At 40.3% G+C, this 22668-nt stretch overlaps 1 protein-coding gene across 4 annotated transcripts in view; it reads left to right on the plus strand.

Moving 5' to 3' along the window:
* Window positions 1-22668, plus strand: part of LOC311090815 (NACHT, LRR and PYD domains-containing protein 3-like) — a 124890-nt gene that overhangs the window by 90394 nt on the left and 11828 nt on the right. The window contains exons 16-18 of one of the 4 annotated variants that reach the window (XM_084126358.1): window positions 12218-12388; window positions 18576-18746; window positions 20168-20338. In XM_084126358.1, coding sequence (XP_083982484.1) covers window positions 12218-12388; window positions 18576-18746; window positions 20168-20338 — 513 coding nt within the window. The remainder of the gene's footprint in view (window positions 1-12217; window positions 12389-18575; window positions 18747-20167; window positions 20339-22668) is intronic. The other 3 variants (XM_084126359.1, XM_084126361.1, XM_084126360.1) reach the window with 3 other exon arrangements.

Consider the following 22668-nt stretch of genomic DNA (forward strand, 5'->3'; position numbering starts at 1 on the left):
TTTGTGGGTGACCTTTAGACACACTGACAGCAATGGGTAATAATTCACCTCAGATCCTGAAAATAAAACAAACAAGAACGTTAAAACTGTCAACTCGGTGTGATCAAGTAGGCTAAGTCTATTCTATGACCAAGATTGTTTCAGTCACTCGATATGTATTTTTAGTAATGTTAAAGTAGTCTTATATTTATGAATTTGATTAAGGATTTGTAACCAATATAAAATATATTTTGCTTTCCATTCTGACTTTTTTAAACAACGGGCACAGATCCAGCATGAGGGATTTAAGCACCTGTCTGAGAAAGTAACGAAACAGTCAGTAGCAGTTTTAACATTAAGCTGTGCTTATTGCCACATCCGGTCTTCATTGGCATGTGCCAGTGGATAGTGGCATGTGTCACTGACATTACAGCGAGATTCACGAGGTAGCCCGGACCACTATACGCAAGTTACCTGCCACGAGCCAAGTTATAGGCCTATGTTGAGACCAGCTCGGTCCCAACTACGGTTCGGAGCATGGAAGCTGTAAAGGTAACAGCCTACAGTCGACAAAACTAAAAAAGTGCTCCTCTCCAGTATGTTTAATAGGCTACGTTATGTTTTGATTGATTAACACATTGTAAACATTTACTTTGCACCCTAAAACCATGGCAAGAGTTTACGTCAAATGTATATCAACTTACTTAGAAATTAGCTGTTCCTGAAAATAATTCTTTATAGGCTATAATAATTTAGTTTGACAGTTTTACAATCTATTCATTGTCTTACCAATCTTTAAAATAATACAGTGATAAGACGTAACAAGTTTCCAACATGTTTTATTTTGTTACACTTAGTAGCCTACTGATGTTGAACAAAATACTTAAGAAACATGCATTTCGTCCCTGTTAAAAAATTGCACGCATGCTCAGCTCATCAGCTCATCGGTTCTCAGTGTGTCGAACGTGTCCGAGAGAAACAATTCTCGGTTCTGTACTGGTGATTAAGAACCGCACCTGTATGGTCGGTAGTGCGCGCATGCGCAGTATCAGCTGCTCGTGCTCATCAGTTCTCTCAGCACAACATGCCTCAGTTCAGTGAACTGTTGGAGTTACTGGAGTAAAATATACTCCGGGATATTGTTTTATTTCGAGTCGGAGGGACTGAAAGTGAGTAAGTTTAGTAACTGGATCAGCGGTGACTCAAGACGCATACTGTTACGAACGATTCAGTCCGATTTGATGTAGGCTACTGGTTCGACCGGTTCACTAAAAAGAATCGGTTCAAAAGAACGATTCGTTCACGAACCGGACAACATATTGTTTTGCGCGGAACAAATAAAAAGTAAATTATCAGAGTTAATGTTTCGCCATTTAACTGCCATAATCGATTCTATACTGAGTATCAAATGCAAAGTGTTTCATGGAAACCTTCACAAAAGCTAAGACACGAATTTACGTGTAACTACTTTATTGAAACGGCGGTGGATTTTGTGAATCTGAATGTGATCAAACGTTGATCAAGGTGAGTGTTCAGGTCGCGAGATTTTTTACAGGTGACTTCCGCATTTAGGCCAATATTTCCCCTAAAGAATAGGCTATATTAGATATTTTATAGGCTATGTGTTTGATATTTTTCATTTTAGAGCAAAACATGGTTTAATTTTTTTGTGTTGTCTGTGGTTTATTGTATATACGACTAACATTGTGTATTTGAGTGAACGCCGCGTCTCATGATCCTGTTTCTCTGAATCTCAGGTTCCGTTCAGCTGAATTATTGTTTGTCATTTCCATTCAGAGTCAGTGGTGAAGATCTTATGTTTCAACTGTTCAGCTTCATCATGGATGAAACTCCAAAATCCAGAAATGAAGATTTTTATCCAGGATTCAGGTATTTTGAATAAAGATGTTTTTATTAAGTTAAAAACTTTAATTTTATTGAAAACAATGAGACCTGCCAGTTTTTTTAAATACCTTTTAAGAACTTATATTAAAATATTATCACCAATATATATATATATATATATATATATATATATTATATATATATATATATATAATTTTTTTTTTTTTTTTTTTTTTTTATGTTATAGTTCAGTTCATCAGAAGAGATCAGAACCAGAGCCCAGCTGTGTGTCTATGAGGAGTGACCGGTCTATGGGTCATCCAGTACATTTTAAGAGTGAAGATACACAACATGATCTCTGGTATTACATTTCTATAAAAAGATGATTATAGTATGGCATTTTATCAGAGCATTATCAATAATATATTCTACAAGATATGACAAATTCTTTTTGGAAATTGCTTACAGTTATTTTTTATGTGTAGCTAATATTTTAGTGTATGTAGTGTTACTCACACATGAGAGACGTATATGAGAGCACTTAGTTCATTTTACAGTTTTGTTTTTATCAACATTGTGAAAAAAAAATTCTTTAAGGATATATGAATATGTGATTTTTGAATACAGTAATTCAATGCATTAACTTTAATATATTTATGTTATAGTTCAGTTCATCAGAAGAGATCAGAACCAGAGCCCAGCTGTGTGTCTATGAGGAGTGACGCGTCTATGGATCATCCAGTACATTTTAAGAGTGAAGATACACAACATGATCTCAGGTATTACATTTCTATAAAAATATGATTATAGTATGGCATTTTATTTTATCAGAACAATATCAATAATATATTCTACAAGATATAAACAATGTACAAGAAGAATGTTTTAATGTAATATTTTAATGCATACAGTATAGTGTAGCTCACACAGAGAGACATCTGTGAAAGAACTCATTTCAATGTACAATTTTTGTAATAAGTGTAAATTAAATAATCATAAAGGCTGATTGTTTTATTGATAAATGGATGTGTAATATGTTGAATATGGCAAATATGTTTAACTTTAAACTCTTATAAACTCTTTAAACTCTGTTATAGTTCAGTTCAACAGAAGAGATCAAAACCAAAGCCCAGCTGTGTGTCTATGAGGAGTGACCGGTCTATGGGTCATCCAGTATATTTTAAGAGTGAAGATGCACAACATTATCTCAGGTATTACATTTCTATAAAAATATGATTATAGTATGACATTTTATATTATCAGAACATTATCAATAATATATTCTACCAGATATAAACAATGTACAAGAAGAATGTTTTAATGTAATATTTTAATGCATACAGTATAGTGTTGCTCACACAGAGAGACATCTGTGAAAGAACTCATTTCAATGTACAATTTTTGTAATAGCAGTGTAAATTAAATAATCATAAAGGGTGATTGTTAGATTTTAAGAGTGGAGATACACAGACAGGTCTTACATCAGGTATTACATTTCAACAAAATATATGGTTAAAAAAAGACATTGTGTTTTTTAATACTGTGGTATTTTAATTTTACAGCCATGAAGTCCTCAACAGGTTTAGATCAAATCTGATGAAGAAGTTTGAGTGTCTCTATGAGGGAACAGCACAGCAGGGAAACCCAACACTCCTGAATGAGATTTACACAGAGCTCTACATCACAGAGAGTGAGAGTGGAGAGATCAGTAATGAACATGAGGTGAGACAGATTGAGACACTATCCAGGAGAGCAGCAACAGAGGACACACCGATCAAATGCAATGACATCTTTAGACCTTTACCTGGACAAGACAAACCCATCAGAACTGTGCTGACAAAGGGAGTCGCTGGCATTGGAAAAACAGTCTCTGTGCAGAAGTTCATCCTGGACTGGGCTGAAGAGAAAGAGAACCAGGACATCCAGCTCATATTTCCACTTCCTTTCAGAGAGATCAATCTGATGAAGGACAAAACACTCAGTCTTTCAGATCTTCTTCATGTCTTTTTCCCTGAAACTAAAGAAATGGAAATATCCAAAGACAAATATAAAGTGTTGTTCATCTTTGATGGTCTGGACGAGTGTCGTCTTCCCTTACATTTTAAAAAGAAAGAGACTTTACAAGATGCAAACAAAAAGAAATCTCTGGACGTGTTGCTGACGAACCTCATTGTGGGGAATCTGCTTCCCTCTGCTCTCATCTGGATCACCTCCAGACCAGCAGCAGCCGATCTCGTCCCCTCTGAGTGTGTCCATCGAGTGACAGAGGTACGAGGCTTCAATGATCCACAGAAGGAGGAATACTTCAGGAAGAGAATCAGTGATCAGAGTCTGGCCAATACAATCATCACACACCTGAAGTCCTCAAGGAGCCTCTACATCATGTGCCACATCCCAGTGTTCTGCTGGATCTCAGCCACTGTTCTAGAGAAGATGTTAAGCGAAGCAGAGACTGGAGAGATTCCCAAGACTCTCACTCAGATGTACACACACTTTCTGATCCTTCAGACCAACATCAAACATGAGAAGGACTATGAGAAGAACGTGACAGATGAAGACATGATCCTCAAACTGGGGAAACTGGCTTTTCAGCAGCTTGTGAAAGGCAATGTGATCTTCTATGAGGAAGACCTGAGAGAGTGTGGCATTGATGTGACAGAAGCATCAGTTTACTCAGGATTATGCACTCAGATCTTCAGAGAGGAGTTTGGCTGGTTTCAGGGGAAAGTCTTCTGCTTTGTTCATCTGAGTGTTCAGGAACATCTAGCGGCTCTACATGTGCATCTCTACTATATAAACAACAACACAAATGTGTTTGACCCAATCTCTAAACAGAGTTTGCTGTCTAAAATGAAGGACTTGTTTCAGCTCAATTCATCAGAAGAACATGTTTCATTATCTGAGCTGCATCAGAGAGCTGTGGATGAGGCTCTACAGAGTAAAAATGGACATCTGGATCTTTTCCTGCGGTTTCTTCTGGGTCTGTCAGTGGAGTCTCATCAGATTCTCCTACAAAGACTAATGAAACAGACAAGAAGATCTGACAGCAATGAGGAAACAGTTGAGTACATCAAGGAGAAGATCAGGACCATTGACTCTCCAGAGAAATCCATCAATCTGTTCCACTGCCTGAATGAACTGGGTGATCGTTCACTAGTGGAGGAAATACAACAGTATCTGAAATCTGGAAGAATAAAGGAAGTCAAACTCTCTTCATCTCAGTGGTCAGCTGTAGTCTTTGTGTTGTTGACATCAGAGGAGAAGCTGGACAAGTTTAATATTAATGATTTTGTTGGAAGAGACAATAAAACTGAACAACTAAATGTTATTCAGAAGCTTCTTCCTGTGATTAAAGAATCCAGATCAGTTCAGTAAGTATCAATCAGAACAATCAGTTCACTGTTAAAACATCAGGAAAATAAAAGTTCATAGATCTTCAGTGCTGCAGATGTTGTCTAGAGTTCAGTGGTCAGTATTTGATGTGTTTCTTAAACCATGACAATGTAAAATTCCTTCAGGCATTCAAACAAAGTCAGAAAATGTGTGTATGAATAAATAATTCAGGTTTACTAGTTGAATGTTCTTGCACATAAAGAAGGAATTTAAATATTTAAAAGAAATGATAAAAGAAATTAAGACCAAGCAAACAACTGGAGAAACAGCTCATTTATCAAGTAGCTCAAATCTCCTAAAAACATTTGATGTATGGTTTACATAGCAGAGTCATACATTTAAATTTTACAATTAGATGGACAATTAAACATTACTTGATGTTTAGCTGAAAGTTTACTAAAACTTCACATTTTAATTTTACTGTGATATTGACAGTTAAGAATCAAATCACTGAGTTTGTGAAATTAGTGATGGTTCTCTAGTAAAGTTCAGATTTAATGTGTAGCAATGACTCTTACATAACAAGAACAGCAATGTACAATGAGACATTTAAGATTATTTACAAGTCATTACTTTTGTCAATTACAAAATTTTCAAAAATATATTGATATGAATGTTTATCTATTCATCTGGTGTGCGTATCTATTTTGACATGCCGTTTTGCAGTGTGTAATTGGCCATCGGTCCTCTCAGCAGCAAGAAAAACAAAACTTTTATTCAGTGGATTATGTATAGCCTCGAAAGAGCGCTTCCTTTACAATCATTATAAAGCTGTCACTCATCTCAGTCCACAATCTCACAAAGTTCCATTATAAACAATAAAGTTGTCTACACTGCATAAAGAAAATCTGTTAATGAGAGGATTCACGAGCGTGAAGAACTCGGCACTGAACAAAAAAGAGATCAGCAAACATGCCTGTGATCGGCTACATTTCTTATCGCTGAAAAAACACTTTGTAAATAGAAGCATTTGACCATGAACCTTGGATAAGAATTTTACATTGTTAAATTATATTGGAATTGAAATTTGTTGGAAAGCCATTTGATAGTGTTTAAATTATGCTATTTGATTTTCATCTCTCTACAGGTTGAGTAATTGTGGCGTCACAGATGAAGGTTTTGCTGCTCTGACTTCAGCTCTGAGATCAAACCCTGAACACCTGAGAGAACTGAGTCTGACTGGGAATAAAATAGGAAAATCAGTGAATCTGCTGTGTGATGTACTACAGAATCCTCACTGTAAACTGGAGAAATTAGAGTAAGATCATATTTGACTCTCACACATGAATCACAATGTAAAGTATATTTGAAGTGTTCAGCCTCTTTCTGCTGCTGTGAGTTCAGATTATTGAGCTGTAAATGATTGAACACATGAGCTGATCCTCAATAACATGAAACTGCAGGACTGAGAGTCACACTGAAATACACACTTTCACACACAATCAACATTTCAGTCTCTTGATTTTAAACAGACTCGAGCTCAACACAGTCAGAACTGAGAAATGAAGAACATGCTGGATTCATTCTTACTGTTAATTATGTTCATCTTTCTGCATTGACACTTTCTAAAGTATTGTTTTTAATTTTGTAAAATGAAAACACAGACTAATTGAAACTCCATACATATTACATAAGTAACAGTAAAACTAACCTATGCTGTGAATAGTCTCATTTATTAATGCAGATTTTGCACAAGACTGAATTTTAATATAGTGCAAATAAGAGATTGTGGCGAGTAGGATGAGGCAGAGGGCCGTGAGAGAGCGGCACAAGGCCGGTGGCGTGATTACTGATGAGCGAAACCTGCGCGGCGCACCGGTCTCTTATCTTTCACGGAGGAGTGACGACAGTGAAGAGCGAGAGAGGACAGGCCTGGACTTACAGTGGGTACGGAAAGTATTCATACCCCCGGTAAATATGATCAAAAATGGCTATAAAAAATAAATCTTTCATTCAAAAAATGTGATCTTTCGTTCAAAAAATTGGCAAAATTCTAACCTTTCATTGAAGTAAAAGAATTCAAATTGGGGGGGAAATCACATTATGAAATAAATGTTTTTCTCCAAAACACGTTGGCCACAATTATTCATACCCTTTTAGTAAATACCTTTTTGCAATCTCCTTTTGCCAAGATAACAGCTCTGAGTCTTCTCCTATAATGCCTGGTGAGTTTGGAGAACACCTGACAAGAGATCAGCGATCATTCCTTCATACAGAATCTCTCCAGATCCTTCAGATTCCCAGATCCATGTTGGTGCTTCTTCTCTTCAGTTCACTCCACTCATCAGGTCAGGGAACTGGGACGGTCATGGCAGAAGCTTTTTGTGCTCCGAAACACATTTTTGTGTTGATTTTGATGTTTGTTTTGGATCGTTGTCCTGATGGAAGATCCAACCACGGCCCATTATAAGATTTCTAGCAGAAGCCGCCCGGTTTGGATTTTTTTATCCGTTGATATTTGATAGAATCCACGATGCCATGTATCTGAATAAGAAGTCCAGGACCTCCAGCAGAAAAATAGGCCCACAACATTAAAGATCCAGTGGTATATTAAATTGTACACATGGGGTACTTTTTATCCTTGTGTGCACCAAACCCATCTAGCGTGTTTGCTGCCAAAAAGCTCTTTTGTTAGTTTCATCTGACCACAGAACCCTGTGTTGTTTGAAGTTCCAGTCGTGTCTGACCACTGAATATGCTGGAGTTTGTTTTTGGAGGAGCGAGGAGCATTTTTCTTGAAACCCTCCCAAACAACATGTGGTGATGTAAGGGTTGTTTGATTTTTTTTTTTTTTTATAGGCTTTCTGACCCCAAGACTCAACTAATCTCTGCAATTCTCCATCTTTGATCCTTGGAGAGTCTTTGGCTACTCAAACCATCCTCCTCACTGTGCATTAAGATAATATAGACACACGTCCACTTCCTGGCAGATTTGTAACATTTTTACTTGATTATAACTTCTTAATTATTGCCCTGATGGTCAAAATGGGTATTTTCAATTATTTAGCTATTTTCTTACAGCCACTTTCTATTTTGTGACGCTCAACAATCTTTTGCTGCAAATCAGAACTGTATTATTTGGTATTACACATTGTGATGGATGATTAAGGGAATTTGGCCTTTGTGTTTCCTCATATTAAAATCCTGTGAAACAAGAAGTCATGGCTGGACAATTCCATGTTCCTAGTCCCCCTGGTGTGCTAAAAAAAAGGTAAATATTAATGGGAATATACTTCAGAGATGTTTTATTCATAAAACATTCTAGGGGTATGAATAATTGTGGCCAACGTGTTTTGGAGAAAAACATTTATTTCATAATGTGATTTCCCCCCCAATTTGAATTCTTTTACTTCAATGAAAGGTTAGATTTTTGCCAATTTTTTGAATGAAAGGTAAAAAAATTTGAATGAAAGATTTATTTTTTACAGCCATTTTTGATCATATTTACTGGGGGTATGAATACTTTCCGTACCCACTGTATGTTGTGGTCTTTATGTTTTATTATGTGACAGCTGTCATCTGTGAGGGGCTGCTGTCTTTTACTTTCATTTTGTTGTTGATTTATTTTGTCATTAAAGTCTTTAAATGTTTGCCGGTTCCCACCTCCTTCATCCCATTTGAACTGCGTTACAGAGATTATTTTTCCTGATTAAATGATACTTTAGATGTTTTATGATCATGTTTTGTGAAATTTTAGATCTCAATCTAATGATCCCTCAAACATATTAATTTGTGCTTTAAGTTTGAACTTTCTCTTTAATAAGGGATTCACTGCTAAACTGATCTGATCTGAACTGAGAGAGTGAAGTGTGTGTCATTGTTCTCTACAGGTTGATTAAGTGTGGCGTCACAGATAAAGGTTTTGCTGCTCTGACTTCAGCTCTGAGATCAAACCCTGAACACTTGAGAGAACTGAGTCTTTCTCTGAATAAAATAGGAAAATCAGTGAATCTGCTGTCTGATGTACTACAGAATCCTCACTGTAAACTGGAGAAATTAGAGTAAGATCATATTTGACTCTCACACATGAATCACAATGTAAAGTATATTTGAAGTGTTCAGCCTCTTTCTGCTGCTGTGAGCTCAGATTATTGAGCTGTAAATGATTGAACATATGAGCTGATCCTCAATAACATGAAACTGCAGGACTGAGAGTCACACTGAAATACACACTTTCACACACAATCAACATTTCAGTCTCTTGACTTTAAACAGACTCGAGCTCAACACAGTCAAAACTGAGAAATGAAGAACATGCTGGATTCATTCTTACAGTTAATTATGTTCATCTTTCTGCATTGACACTTTCTAAAGGATTATTTTTAATTTTGTAAAATGAAAACACACACACACAATAAAATTGACACTCCATATATATTACATAGTACAGATCTAGTAAGTAACAGTGAAACTAGCCTACATTTTGAATAGTGTAATTTATTAAAGCAGACTGAACACAAGACTGAATTTGAATATAGTGCAAATAAGAGATTATTTTTCCTGATTGAATGATACTTTAGATGTTTTATGATCATGTTTTGTGACATTTTAGATCTCAATCTAATGATCCATCAAATATAGGCTATTAATTTATGCTTTAAGTTTGAACTTTCTCTTTAATAATGGATTTACTGCTAAACTGATCTGATCCGAACTGAGAGAGTGAAATGTGTGTCATTGTTCTCTACAGGTTGAGTAAGTGTGGCGTCACAGATAAAGGTTTTGCTGCTCTGACTTCAGCTCTGAGATCAAACCCTGAACACCTGAGAGAACTGAGTCTGTCATGGAATAAAATAGGAAAATCAGTGAATCTGCTGTCTGATGTACTACAGAATCCTCACTGTAAACTGGAGAAATTAGAGTAAGATCATATTTGACTCTCACACATGAATCACAATGTAAAGTATGTTTGAAGTGTTCAGCCTCTTTCTGCTGCTGTGAGTTCAGATTATTGAGCTGTAAATGATTGAACACATGAGCTGATCCTCAATAACATGAAACTGCAGGACTGAGAGTCACACTGAAATACACACTTTCACACACAATCAACATTTCAGTCTCTTGACTTTAAACAGACTCGAGCTCAACACAGTCAGAACTGAGAAATGAAGAACATGCTGGATTCATTCTTACTGTTAATTATGTTCATCTTTCTGCATTGACACTTTCTAAACTATTGTTTTTAATTTTGTAAAATGAAAACACACACAATGAAATTGACAATCCATATATATTACATAGTACAGATTTAGTAAGTAACTGTAAAACTAGCCTATGTTGTGAATAGTCTCATTTATTAAAGCAGACTGAACACAAGACTGAATTTGAATATAGTGCAAATAAGAGATTATTTTTCCTGATTGAATGATACTTTAGATGTTTTATGATCATGTTTTGTGACATTTTAGATCTCAATCTAATGATCCATCAAACATATTAATTTGTGCTTTAAGTTTGAACTTTCTCTTTAATAATGGATTCACTGCTAAACTGATCTGATCTGAACTGAGAGAGTGAAGTGTGTGTCATTGTTCTCTACAGGTTGAGTAACTGTGATCTCAGAGATGAAGGTTTTGCTGCTCTGACTTCAGCTCTGAGATCAAACCCTGAACACCTGAGAGAACTGGATCTGTCTGAGAATAAAATAGGAAAATCAGTGAATCTGCTGTCTGATGTACTACAGAATCCTCACTGTAAACTGGAGAAATTAGAGTAAGATCATATTTGACTCTCACACATGAATCACAATGTAAAGTATATTTGAAGTGTTCAGCCTCTTTCTGCTGCTGTGAGTTCAGATTATTGAGCTGTAAATGATTGAACACATTTTACATCATCAATCAATGACATGTTTAGTGATGTGAGCTGCATTACACACAGGATTGAAATGGCGGCTACAGAAATCTCTAATGTTTATTTTGGTCATGGCTTGTCTTGAAAAATGAAGACAATGTGACGGTTGTCGTAGGAGAAGTCACACTACAGGACTGAGAGTCAAATCTTCAGACACTGCCAGAATCTCGTCGGAGGTAAAATTTGACGGTCATTAATCGGCTGTCAATGAACATATCAAATAGAGCTGCACGATTAATTGCAATTAACATGAAATCGATAATAATTATTATGTGCAGCTTGTCAGTGATGTACGGCTCTGATCAGAAGTAAACGCTGCTCCATCTGAAAGCACTGCGAGTTTGAGTCGCTTTTAATGTGCATTTGAAAAAAAAACACACATCAAACATCTTTCCAAACATGAGAAGCATTTATGAACCTCTTGTCCAACAAAATACAACATTTAATTCAACCAATCAAAGCGTTTCAATCTTCTGTTTATTCAGCTACTGATAGTATGATGCCCATAGGGATTTCCTAGAATATTGTGTGTGTTATCGTTCTTCTGCGGTGGGGCATATTTAGTGTGTGTGTGTGTGTGTGTGTGTGTGTGTGTGAAACCACCCTCTGGCTTTCAGATCGAGCAGCATTTACTACCGATCACAGAGCCGTACTTCACTGACAAACTGCACATAAAATAATCACAGCCTTTACCAGATCGCGTGCGGTTTCATTTCGATCAATCGTGCAGCCCTAATGTCAAACTAACGATCAAACACTTCAGGTTTTGGCCTAAGATCAGAGGAAACTTTTAGGATTTGCAAAATTTGTCTCAGACGGCCAAATCGTGGCCAAAATAACACAGTGTGCTGTCGGCTTAACAGTAAAACTAACCTATGTTGTGAATAGTCTCATTTATTAAAGCAGATTTGACATAAGACTGAATTTTTATATAGTGCAAATAAGAGATTCTTTTTCCTGATTGAATGATACTTTAGATGTTTTATGATCATGTTTTTTGACATTTTAGATCTCAATCTAATGATCCATCAAACATATTAATTTGTGCTTTAAGTTTGAACTTTCTCTTTAATAATGGATTCGCTGCTAAACTGATCTGATCTGATCTGAACTGAGAGAGTGAAGTGTGTGTCATTGTTCTCTACAGGTTGAGTAATTGTGATCTCACAGATGAAGGTTTTGCTGCTCTGACTTCAGCTCTGAGATCAAACCCTGAACACCTGAGAGATCTGGATCTGTCATGGAATAAAATAGGAAACTCAGTGAATCTGCTGTCTGATGTACTACAGAATCCTCACTGTAAACTGGAGAAACTGTGGTAAGATCATATTTGACTCTCACACATGAATCACAATGTAAAGTATATTTGAAGTGTTCAGCCTCTTTCTGCTGATGTGAGTTCAGATTATTGAGCTGTAAATGATTGAACACATGTTCCCTTACGAGAACGGTTCTCTCGTACTGCGTTGCAAACGCTATGGGAAAACTCCTTTCTCGAGAATATTGAAGCCTTTATTTTAAAATGCATTGCAGCTGCACAGCATGAGAGTATGACAGCTCGATAGAGCGAGCTGATAGGCTGTGCTGCAGCAACTGCACGAACCTATGGCGAATCAGCAAAGGTAAACGGTCCAATCGGAGCGCTTGGCTCCTTGCCAACCTGAGCGCGCCAAAATAGGCGTGGCTGAAAAGTATAAATTCAGAGAAAATTCGCCATATGACAGATTTATCTCCTTCAGCTCAAGCTGTTTCTCACCTAGTTTTCGCTGACCTCTCTGGAAAAGAAGCCTTGTCGTTGTGGAACAGCCCTTCAGCGGAACAGCTTCAGCTCCGGCATCATCTCGCCAGCTGATTGTTTCCCTGTGGCATCCGACGAGTATATCCTTTAAAAAGACTTTTCCATCTAAAAGAGCAGAGCGCGTTGTTACAAATGCCACTCCCGGTCTGCCTCGGTCCACGCCGAGGCAGCACTAACTACAGGCGGCTGCCGTTTCTGTGACAGCATGCCGAGCTCAGCGCTTCGATCCAGGCTCGCTCTCGCTACATCAGAGAGCGGGCCCGCCCATCTTCCGTCTCCGGCGCCCTTCGAGCCCTGAAGGAAGAAGTGGCGCGAACATAGGATCCACGAGCGCGCCCACACCCTCTGACACTTCTCCAGTGTTTTTCGCGAAGAGCGATCAACGCCCCTCTCTCGAAGCGGCTGCACTCGTCTTTTTCGGCGGATTTGCAGAGGACCTCGATGATGCAGTCTCTGTGGCGGCATCTGAGTGCGAAGATTGGTTGGGCTCCGCGGACCCCGCCCCTTCTTCTCAGACTGAGAGAATCGACACCAGAGCGAGTATTGACGCCGAACTTCTCCGCGTCAACACTCGCGCTGTCGACGAGCTGGGTCTTTCTGCATGACCTAGAATGGACACTGAGTGAGTTTCAAATCTGCGTCATTCGCTGGTGAAAGGAGGAAAGAGTGTTTTAGTCCCGAGGCCGGACCAACCGTCATTTCTCACACATTTCCCAGTCCCCACCTTAGCTCGGGTGGCTGGAAATGCCAATATTGCAGCAAATGAGCCTGTTATAAAGCATGCGCACCTGCAAACAAACGCCGACACAAAACATGACGCTCTCTTCTATGCTCACTCTAACTCTAAGCTTATGTCATTTCCCCCTGTGGCTCAGTGGTGAAATCTAAATCTTTCGCGCCAGAGACCTGTGTTCGAATCCTGGCTCTGGCAGCAGCTGAAAATTATGCTGTTCTTTTCTCTGAGCTCGCGGCCAGCTTTCTTACGTACAGAAAGCGAATCCGCCCCTCACGCCCTTCCGTTCACTTCCCTTCGAGTATTTATGAGCCCACGCCGGCCCCGACTTATTTTCCTGTGCTTATCTACATCCCTTCTGTGGCTCAGTGGTGGAATCTGAGATTCTCGCGCCAGAGACCTGAGTTCGAATCTCGGCTGCACTGAATCTTTTCTCTAAAGCGAACAAGCTCGTGCCGGCCCCGCCCCCGCGTGACTCACTCTCTTTGGCAGCGTCCGAAGACGGGGTTGGTCGGGCTCAACTTGAGCCATGTAATCCCAGCAATATACGCTACATTCCCCAGTCCCCTCTTCTCAGGTGGCTGGAAATGTTGATGTTGCAGTCAATGGGCCTGTTACATAACACACTCGCCTGCAAACAGACGCCGGTTTTACGGTGATGCAAATAAAGCACAAAAGGGAGCTCCTTTCTTTCTGCCTCATATGTAGGTTGCTTGCCCACTAAAAAGTGTGCACCCCTACGCACAAGCACTGTTCCCACAGTTTCAATCTTCCCCTGGCTCAGGCTGGAAGTTTAATAAATGTAGCGCGTGTGCCTACTGTGAATGCACCCCTACACACAAACACTGTTTCCACAGTCTCAATTTTTCCCCAGCTCACATTGAAAGTTTAATAATGTAGCACGTGTGCCTACTGTGATGTTTGCACCCCTACACACAACCACTGTTTCCACAGTCTTAAACTTTCCCCTAGCTCACGCTGGAAGTTAATAAACGTAGCGTGTGTGCCTACTGTGATGTAAGCACCCCTACACTCAAACACTGTTTCAACAGTCTCACCTGTCAGGTCGAGCCCCCGAGTCTGGGTGCTTCGCCTTCAGATGTGATCCAGCCAATGGCTTATCAGGCTCTGGCTTGGCACAAATCGAGTCGGGCTTCTACAGCCGTTACTTTCTCGTTCCGAAGAAAGACGGCGGCCTGAGACCCATATTAGATCTCAGACACCTGAACAAGGCCCTCATGGTACGGCCATTCAGGATGCTTACGACCAGACACATCCTGGCGCAGATCCGCCCAGGAGACTGGTTGTTCTCTGTAGATCTAAAAGACACTTACTTTCACATCCAAGTGAACCCCCATCACAGGCCATTCTTGAGATTCGCCTTAGAGGGGCAGACATATCAATACACAGTCCTACCATTTGGACTGGCTCTAGCACCTCGTACATTCACGAAGTGCATGATGCGGCTCTCTCCCCCCTGAGACAGCGGGGAATGCGTATTCTGAACTACCTCGACGACTGGCTCATACTGACTCAGTCAGAGGCGGAGTCCCATACTCACAAAGCCTGGCTCCTTGGCCATTTAGAACACCTCGGGCTCAGGGTAAAATTTGCCAAGAGTGTTCTGTCCCCCAGCCTACGGATCACGTTCCTGGGAACAGTCTCGACTCCGTTCATATGAGAGCATGGCCCATGCCGGGCCAGGATCTGTTAATCCAGCGACTTGCCGTGTCGTTCAGACTGGGCTCCCGTGTACCCCTCAGAATGTTTCAAAGGGTTTTGGGCCTTATGGCTTAAGCATCATCAGTACTCCAGCTAGGCCTACTGCATATGCGCCCCCTTCAGCTGTGGCTAATGCCTCAAATTCCAGCCCATGCGTGGCGTTCGGGCCTCGTAAATATCAGGGTAAACCAGCGCTGTACCAGAGCTCTGGCCCCCTGGAAGGACACCAGCTGGTATCAGCAGGGTGTGAACATGGGTCTGGTTTCAGAAAGGAGGGTTATCTCAACAGACGCTTCCAACCTTGGTTGGGGAGCCCTGTACGAGGGCAGGCCTGCCTCCGGCCTCTGGTCGAGCTCGGAGAAACACCTACACATAAACTGCCTCGAAATGACAGCAGTTTTTCTAGCCCTAAAAACCTTCCTCCCATATCTGGCGGGACACCACGTCTTAGTCTGTACGGACAACATGGCCGTGGTATCCTACATAAATCGCCAGGGTGGCCTCAGATCTCGCAACCTGTTTACTAGCCTGTTTACGCCAACCTGCGCTCACTCAGAGCAGGTCACGTGCCGGGCACGATGAACACAGGAGCAGACATGCTGTCTCGGGGCAATGTTCCCCCAGAAGAATGGTCTCTCCATCCCCGGACAGTGCGTTGGTTGTGGGAAATCTTCGGCAAAGCAGAGTTGGACCTCTTCGCCTCAGAAGACAACTCTCATTGCCCAATATTCTTTTCAAAGAACAGGGACGTGCTTGGCCCAGCCTCCCACTTTATGCATTTCCTCCGGTCTCGATGCTCCCTCAGGTCATCGAACGGATCAGAAACACCAAGTGTGCAGTCCTTCTCGTAGCCCCCCTCTGGCGAACCCAGGTCTGGTTCCCAGAGCTGATGGAGCTGTCCAGCGATCTCCTCACACAGGCGAACGGGACGATCTGGCACCCCCGTCCCGACTTGTGGGCCCTCCATGTATGGCCCCTGAATGGGTACCCCAGGGCCTCCCAGAAGGGGTCCTAAACACCATAATGGAGGCTAGAGCTCCGTCCACGAGACGCCTCTACCACCTCAAGTGGTCAGTTTTCTCCAGCTGGTGTTTAGCTCGGAACTGCTAAAGTACTGACTTTTCTCCAAGAGCTGTTGGACGCGGGACGCTCCCCCTCCACGCTCAAAGTGTATGTGGCAGCTATTGCAGCTTTTCACCTACCGGTGGCTGGCTCTTCCTTGGGTAAAAGCGACCTCATTGTTCGCTTCCTTAAAGGAGCCAGGAGACTTAACCCGCCACGGCCTCCGTCGGTGCCGGCCTGGGACCTTTCCCTGGTTCTACGGGCTCTTAAGGGACCTCCCTTTGAACCGCTTCAGTCGGCTGATCTGAAATCCCTCTCTCTTAAAACCACTCTGCTCCTAGCACTAGCGTCAGTTAAAAGAGTTGGGGACTTACAAGCACTCTCCACGAGTGCTTCCTGTCTTGAGTTCGGGCCTAACGACTCCAAAGTCGTCCATAAACCAAGACATGGATATGTACAGAAGGTGCTCTCAACTCCGTTCAGAGCCCAGGTTATTTCCCTATCGGCTCTTCCTGTGTCGGAAGAAGATAGCGATGCCCTCACGCTCTTCCCTGTCAGAGCTCTGAGAATATATCTGGAGCATTCTGCCTCTTTCAGACAGTCTGAACAGCTCTTTGTCTATTTCGGGGGCCGCACCGAGGGGCTGCCAGTCACGAAACTCACACTGTCAAGATGGATTGTAGATGCCATCTCTCTGGCCTACACCTCTCTGGGCTTTTCGTGTCACATAGGTGTAAGAGCTCATTCCACAAGATGCATTGCCTCCTCGTGGGCGTGGTCCAGCGGGATCCCCATTGAAGACATTTGTGTGGCGGCCGGCTGGTCCGCTCCGTCCACATTTGCAAGGTTCTATAACCTAGAGGTCCCCGCCTTACAGGCACGAATTCTCTCCATTTAGGGCCCTTGCTCTCCCGACCCAGACCTGTGTGTGACTTAAGTGACCCTTGTGCTTCACTATATACAGTGTATATAATTTAAGGCCCGTCATTCTGGTCTATGATATATTAGACTACTCTGTTATTAGTCCCGGGTCTCCCCGGACACATTCAGAGTAGTCACCGGCGAATAACACAGCATTTTAAATGGGGTTCCCATAGCGTTTGCAACGCAATACAAGAGAACCGTTCTCGTAAGGGAACATACTCGGTTACTTTCGTAACCTCGGTTCCCTAAGAGATAAGGGAACGAGTACTGCCTTGCCTGCCGTGCTATTTCGCTTATATCAGGGGCTTTGCTTCAGTCAATTAAACCTGTCATATGGCGAATTTTCTCTGAATTTATACTCTTCAGCCTCGCCTATTTTCTAATGTTTATTTTGGTCATGGCTTGTCTTGAAAAACGAAGACAATGTGACGGCTGTCGTAGGAGAAGTCACACTGCAGGACTGAGAGTCAAATATTCAGACACTGTCAGAATCTCGTCGGAGGGCAAATTTGATCGCAATGGTCATTAATCGGCTGTCAATGAACATATCAAATAGAGCTGCACGATTAATTGCAATCAACATGAAATCGATTTTGCTTATCGCTATTATGAAATCGCAAAAGCTGCGATTATTTATTATGTGCAAACACACATCAAACATCTTATATATTGTGTGTTATTGTTCTTCTGCGGTGTATGTGTGTGTGTGTGTGTGTGTGTGAGAGACACTCTCTGGCTTTCAGATCGAGCAGCATTTACTACCTATCACAGAGCCATACTTCACTGACAAACTGCACATAAAATAATCACAGCCTTTACCAGATCGCGTGCGGTTTCATTTCGATCAATCGTGCAGCCCTAATATCAAACTAACGATCAAACGCTTCAGGTTTTGGCCTAAGATCAGAGAAAACTTTTAGGATTTGCTAAATTTGTCTCAGACGGCCAAATCGTGGCCAAAATTGCAGTGTGCAGTTGGCTTAACAGTAAAACTAACCTATGTTGTGAAAAGTCTCATTTATTAAAGTAGATGTTAAACAAGACTGAATTTTAATATAGTGCAAATAAGAGATTATTTTTCCTGATTGAATGATACTTTAGATGTTTTATGATCATGTTTTGTGACATTTTGGATCTCAATCTAATGATCCATCAAACATATTAATTTGTGCTTTAAGTTTGAACTTTCTCTTTAATAATGGATTCACTGCTAAACTGATCTGATCTGAACTGAGAGAGTGAAGTGTGTGTCATTGTTCTCTACAGGTTGAGTAATTGTGATGTCACAGATGAAGGTTTTGCTGCTCTGACTTCAGCTCTGAAATCAAACCCTGAATACCTGAGAGAACTGGATCTGTCTGAGAATAAACTAGGAAAATCAGTGAATCTGCTGTCTGATGTACTACAGAATCCTCACTGTAAACTTGAGAAATTAGAGTAAGATCATATTTGACTCTCACACATGAATCACAATGTAAAGTATATTTGAAGTGTTCAGCCTCTTTCTGCTGCTGTGAGTTCAGATTATTGAGCTGTAAATGATTGAACATGTTTTACATCATCAATCAATGACACGTTTGGTGATGTGAGCTGCGTTCAGAATCTCGTCGGAGGTAAAATTTGATGGTCATTAATCGGCTGTCGGTGAACATATCAAATAGAGCTGCACAATTAATCACAATTAACATGAAATCGATTTTGCTTATCGCTATTATGAAATCGCAAAAGCTGTGATTTATTTATTATGTGCAGCTTGTCAGTGACGTACGGCTCTGATCAGTAGTAAACGCTGCTCCATCTGAAAGCACTGCGAGTTTGAGTCGCTTTTAATGTGCATTTGAAAAAGCAACACACATCAAACATCTTTCCAAACAAAAAGACAATCTAACGATCAAACACTTCAGGTTTTGGCCTAAGATCAGAGGAAACTTTTAGGATTTTCAAAATTTGTCTCAGACGGCCAAATCGTGGCCAAAATCGCACAGTGTGCAGTCGGCTTAACAGTAAAACTAACGTATGTAGTGAATAGTCTCATTCATTAAAGCAGATTTTGCACAAGATTACATTTAATATAGTGCAAATAAGAGATTCTTTTTCCTGATTTAATGATACTTTAGATGTTTTATGATCATGTTTTGTGACATTTTAGATCTCAATCTAATGATCCATCAAACATATTTGTAGGTTTCCACAGAATGAAGCCCTAGCTTGACACTTTGTCCACTCCCTTCGTCAGAATCCACATCAATAAATCCACTGAACCACTCGTGAAAAAATAAAAATCTATCCGTTTACTCAGTTAGCAACAAAAAACATCAGCTCAGGAATATTACAGAAAATTAAAATGATTAATTAACGACAAAAAAGGGGGATAGAGAAAAAAAAGGTAAAAAAACTGTATGGCTCCACTCTCTGCTTGCCTGACTGTTCACTGTTCAAAACTTTTCCGTTCTCGCGAGAGTATTCCAAATAATTAAAGGTACATGTACTGCAGTTAAAGGAAAAAATGCGATAACAGTCCTCTATTCCCAAAATATCACCAATGTAATATAAATGCACTCTAAATTATCCACACACATTTTAAATAATTACACAATTAACTCCTTGCATTACTGTAAATATTAACTGCATCAACCTGTAAATACTGTAAATATTCCCTTCAATTTCCTCCACATAAATTAATTATGTAAATTTCTATTTAACGCATAAATTAAAATTATTTATCAGTTAACTGCATTTAGGCTCTTACAATATTAATTTGTGCTTTAAGTTTGAACTTTCTCTTTAATAATGGATTCACTGCTAAACTGATCTGATCTGAACTGAGAGAGTGAAGTGTGTGTCATTGTTCTCTACAGGTTGAGTAAGTGTGGCGTCACAGATGAAGGTTTTGCTGCTCTGACTTCAGCTCTGAGATCAAACCCTGAACACCTGAGAGAACTGGATCTGTCATTTAATAAAATAGGAGAATCAGTGAATCTGCTGTCTGATGTACTACAGAATCCTCACTGTAAACTGAAGAAACTGTGGTAAGATCATATTTGACTCTCACACATGAATCACAATGTAAAGTATATTTGAAGTGTTCAGCCTCTTTCTGCTGCTGTGAGTTCAGATTATTGAGCTGTACATGATTGAACACATGAGCTGTTCCTCAATAACATGAAACTGCAGGACTGAGAGTCACACTGAAATACACACTTTCACACACAATCAACATTTCAGTCTCTTGACTTTAAACAGACTCGAGCTCAACACAGTCAGAACCAGAGGTGTAAAAAGTACTCAAAAATGTTACTCAAGTGAAAGTACAAGAACTGAGGGAAAATTTTACTCAATTAAAAGTAAAAATATCTGGCCAGAATCGTACTTGAGTAAAAGTAAAAAAGTACCACATTAAAATTGTACTTGAGTATTAAAGAAGTAAAAGTAACAGCAAGAATGAAAACTAGAGATTCTTGTTTAAGCTTTAATCTCTAAAAACATGAAGTGAATTAACCACATACAAGGTTGTATCCTGCTTTAGAACTGTTTGTATTTAATTGTATTTAATTATCAAACTATAAGACTACTATCTAATGCCAGTATGCAACATTCTTTAAACAGTCCACTAAACATTCTTTTACCACTAAAAGAAAATAATTCGCTAAGGGACGACCACGGCTGATCTTGATCCTGTGGCTGATTTTGGACTGTGTTCGCAGCTGAATCACGTTCTACCTCCATTTTCTTCCACTGATTGACTGCATAGACAGTATAAGAAGTGGACAGAGCCATCTCATTGGATCTCAATTGAGACAAGTGAAGCCCATTTTTAGCGATTTCTTAGCACTTCCTTTCCTGACGCGCAGACTCAAACCGAGCAAAGCGTTACACGGACCACGTGAGCAACCCGTCTGTCTTCTAGTAGCTGTGCCAAGAGAAATCTGAATCATTCCCTTCCGAAACTTGCAGAGACGGAGAGTGTGAGTAGGAGGTGTCCATGAGCTTAGAGCAGGAGCAACTTTTGCTAGGTATTCTGATTAATTATTTTGTCATTTTGCCTCCACGTCCCCTGATTGCACGCGAGCTTCTCCTCCTGTCCATACGGTAATCTCTCTACTGTGCGACAGAGAGTCGCGTGGTTATGACGCAATCGTTAGCCTACTTTTACAAAAACTGCTTCTACGGGGCCATAACATAAGCTACAAGGTAATGGAGCATTTTATAAATTGTCGTGTTTCTTTAGAAATAAATAATGGACAAATGGAGTCTTCAAACGCCTCAGATGTAAAGTTATTCGCTGTCAAAGTGACGCCAAAATGAATGGGAGTCAATGGGATGCTAACAGCAGGTGAAGTTCTGCTACAAGATGGTGGCACGCGGCCGGCTTCAACTTCCGGTCGACTTCCTTCCCGCTTGATTGACTGATATAATTTTTTTAATTTCCAGATCAAGGTGCTGTGCAGTGTGGTAATAGATGCGACATGACGTCACTTCCAAAGGACCAATGAACATGTCTGACCAATTTGGTGGAATGTGAAAACGAATCTCATTGGCAGAATAAATAACATTTAAATTAAACTAGGCATCAGCGCAATTCAATTGGTTTGGTAATAGCAAGGGAAAATAGAATAGCCTGGTTAAAACCAGACCATTCTCAGTAGTAACTTAGTTATGGTCTTGCAAAGCTTCATGAATAACTCATTTCCAAAGTGGCGTCACCAACGGACGTCGCTCAAATGCCTCTGGGCGCAATTGGATGGACCTAAAACCAATCAGAGTGATCGTGTAAAGCCATATGCTGCGTCCCAATTCGCCTGAGTTACACTATGCTATAAAAGTATGTACTCTTTTTGTGAAGAAAAGGTATTTACTTTTGAATGTGTAGCAAAAAAGTAGGCAAGCTTTGGGACATACTACTTCGTCATCTTTATCGGACGGATCTGTCGCGTAAACTGCCCTGTCAATCATCTTGTCACAGTTAAAATCCTCTATTAAATCTAATTTAACTTCCTACCGTTTCGGAGAGAAATGTAGTAGCACGTTCATCTGCCAGTGGGTCTTTCATGGAGACTGTCCTCATGTGTTTGCAATTTGAATATAATAATGCATTTAAAAGTTGATGCGCTTCACCAACGGACGTCGCTCAAATGCCTCTGGGCGCAATTGGATAGACCTAAAACCAATCAGAGCGATCGTCATCATGTAAAGCCCGCCTCAACGTTTCTGATTGGTGCTTCGATTTGGACGGATTAGAAATGGGCTTGAATGAGCTCTTTGCCAGACTACTTGCAGAGCAAATCTAAATTTGCCGGAAGTTTGTCTGGGTTTTTCCAGGCTAAAAATAAGGAGTAAAAAGTACTTTTTTTCTTAAAAA

Source organism: Abramis brama (genome assembly GCF_963993115.1).
Source record: "Abramis brama genome assembly, chromosome: 10".
Taxonomy (NCBI): Eukaryota; Metazoa; Chordata; class Actinopteri; order Cypriniformes; family Leuciscidae; genus Abramis; species Abramis brama.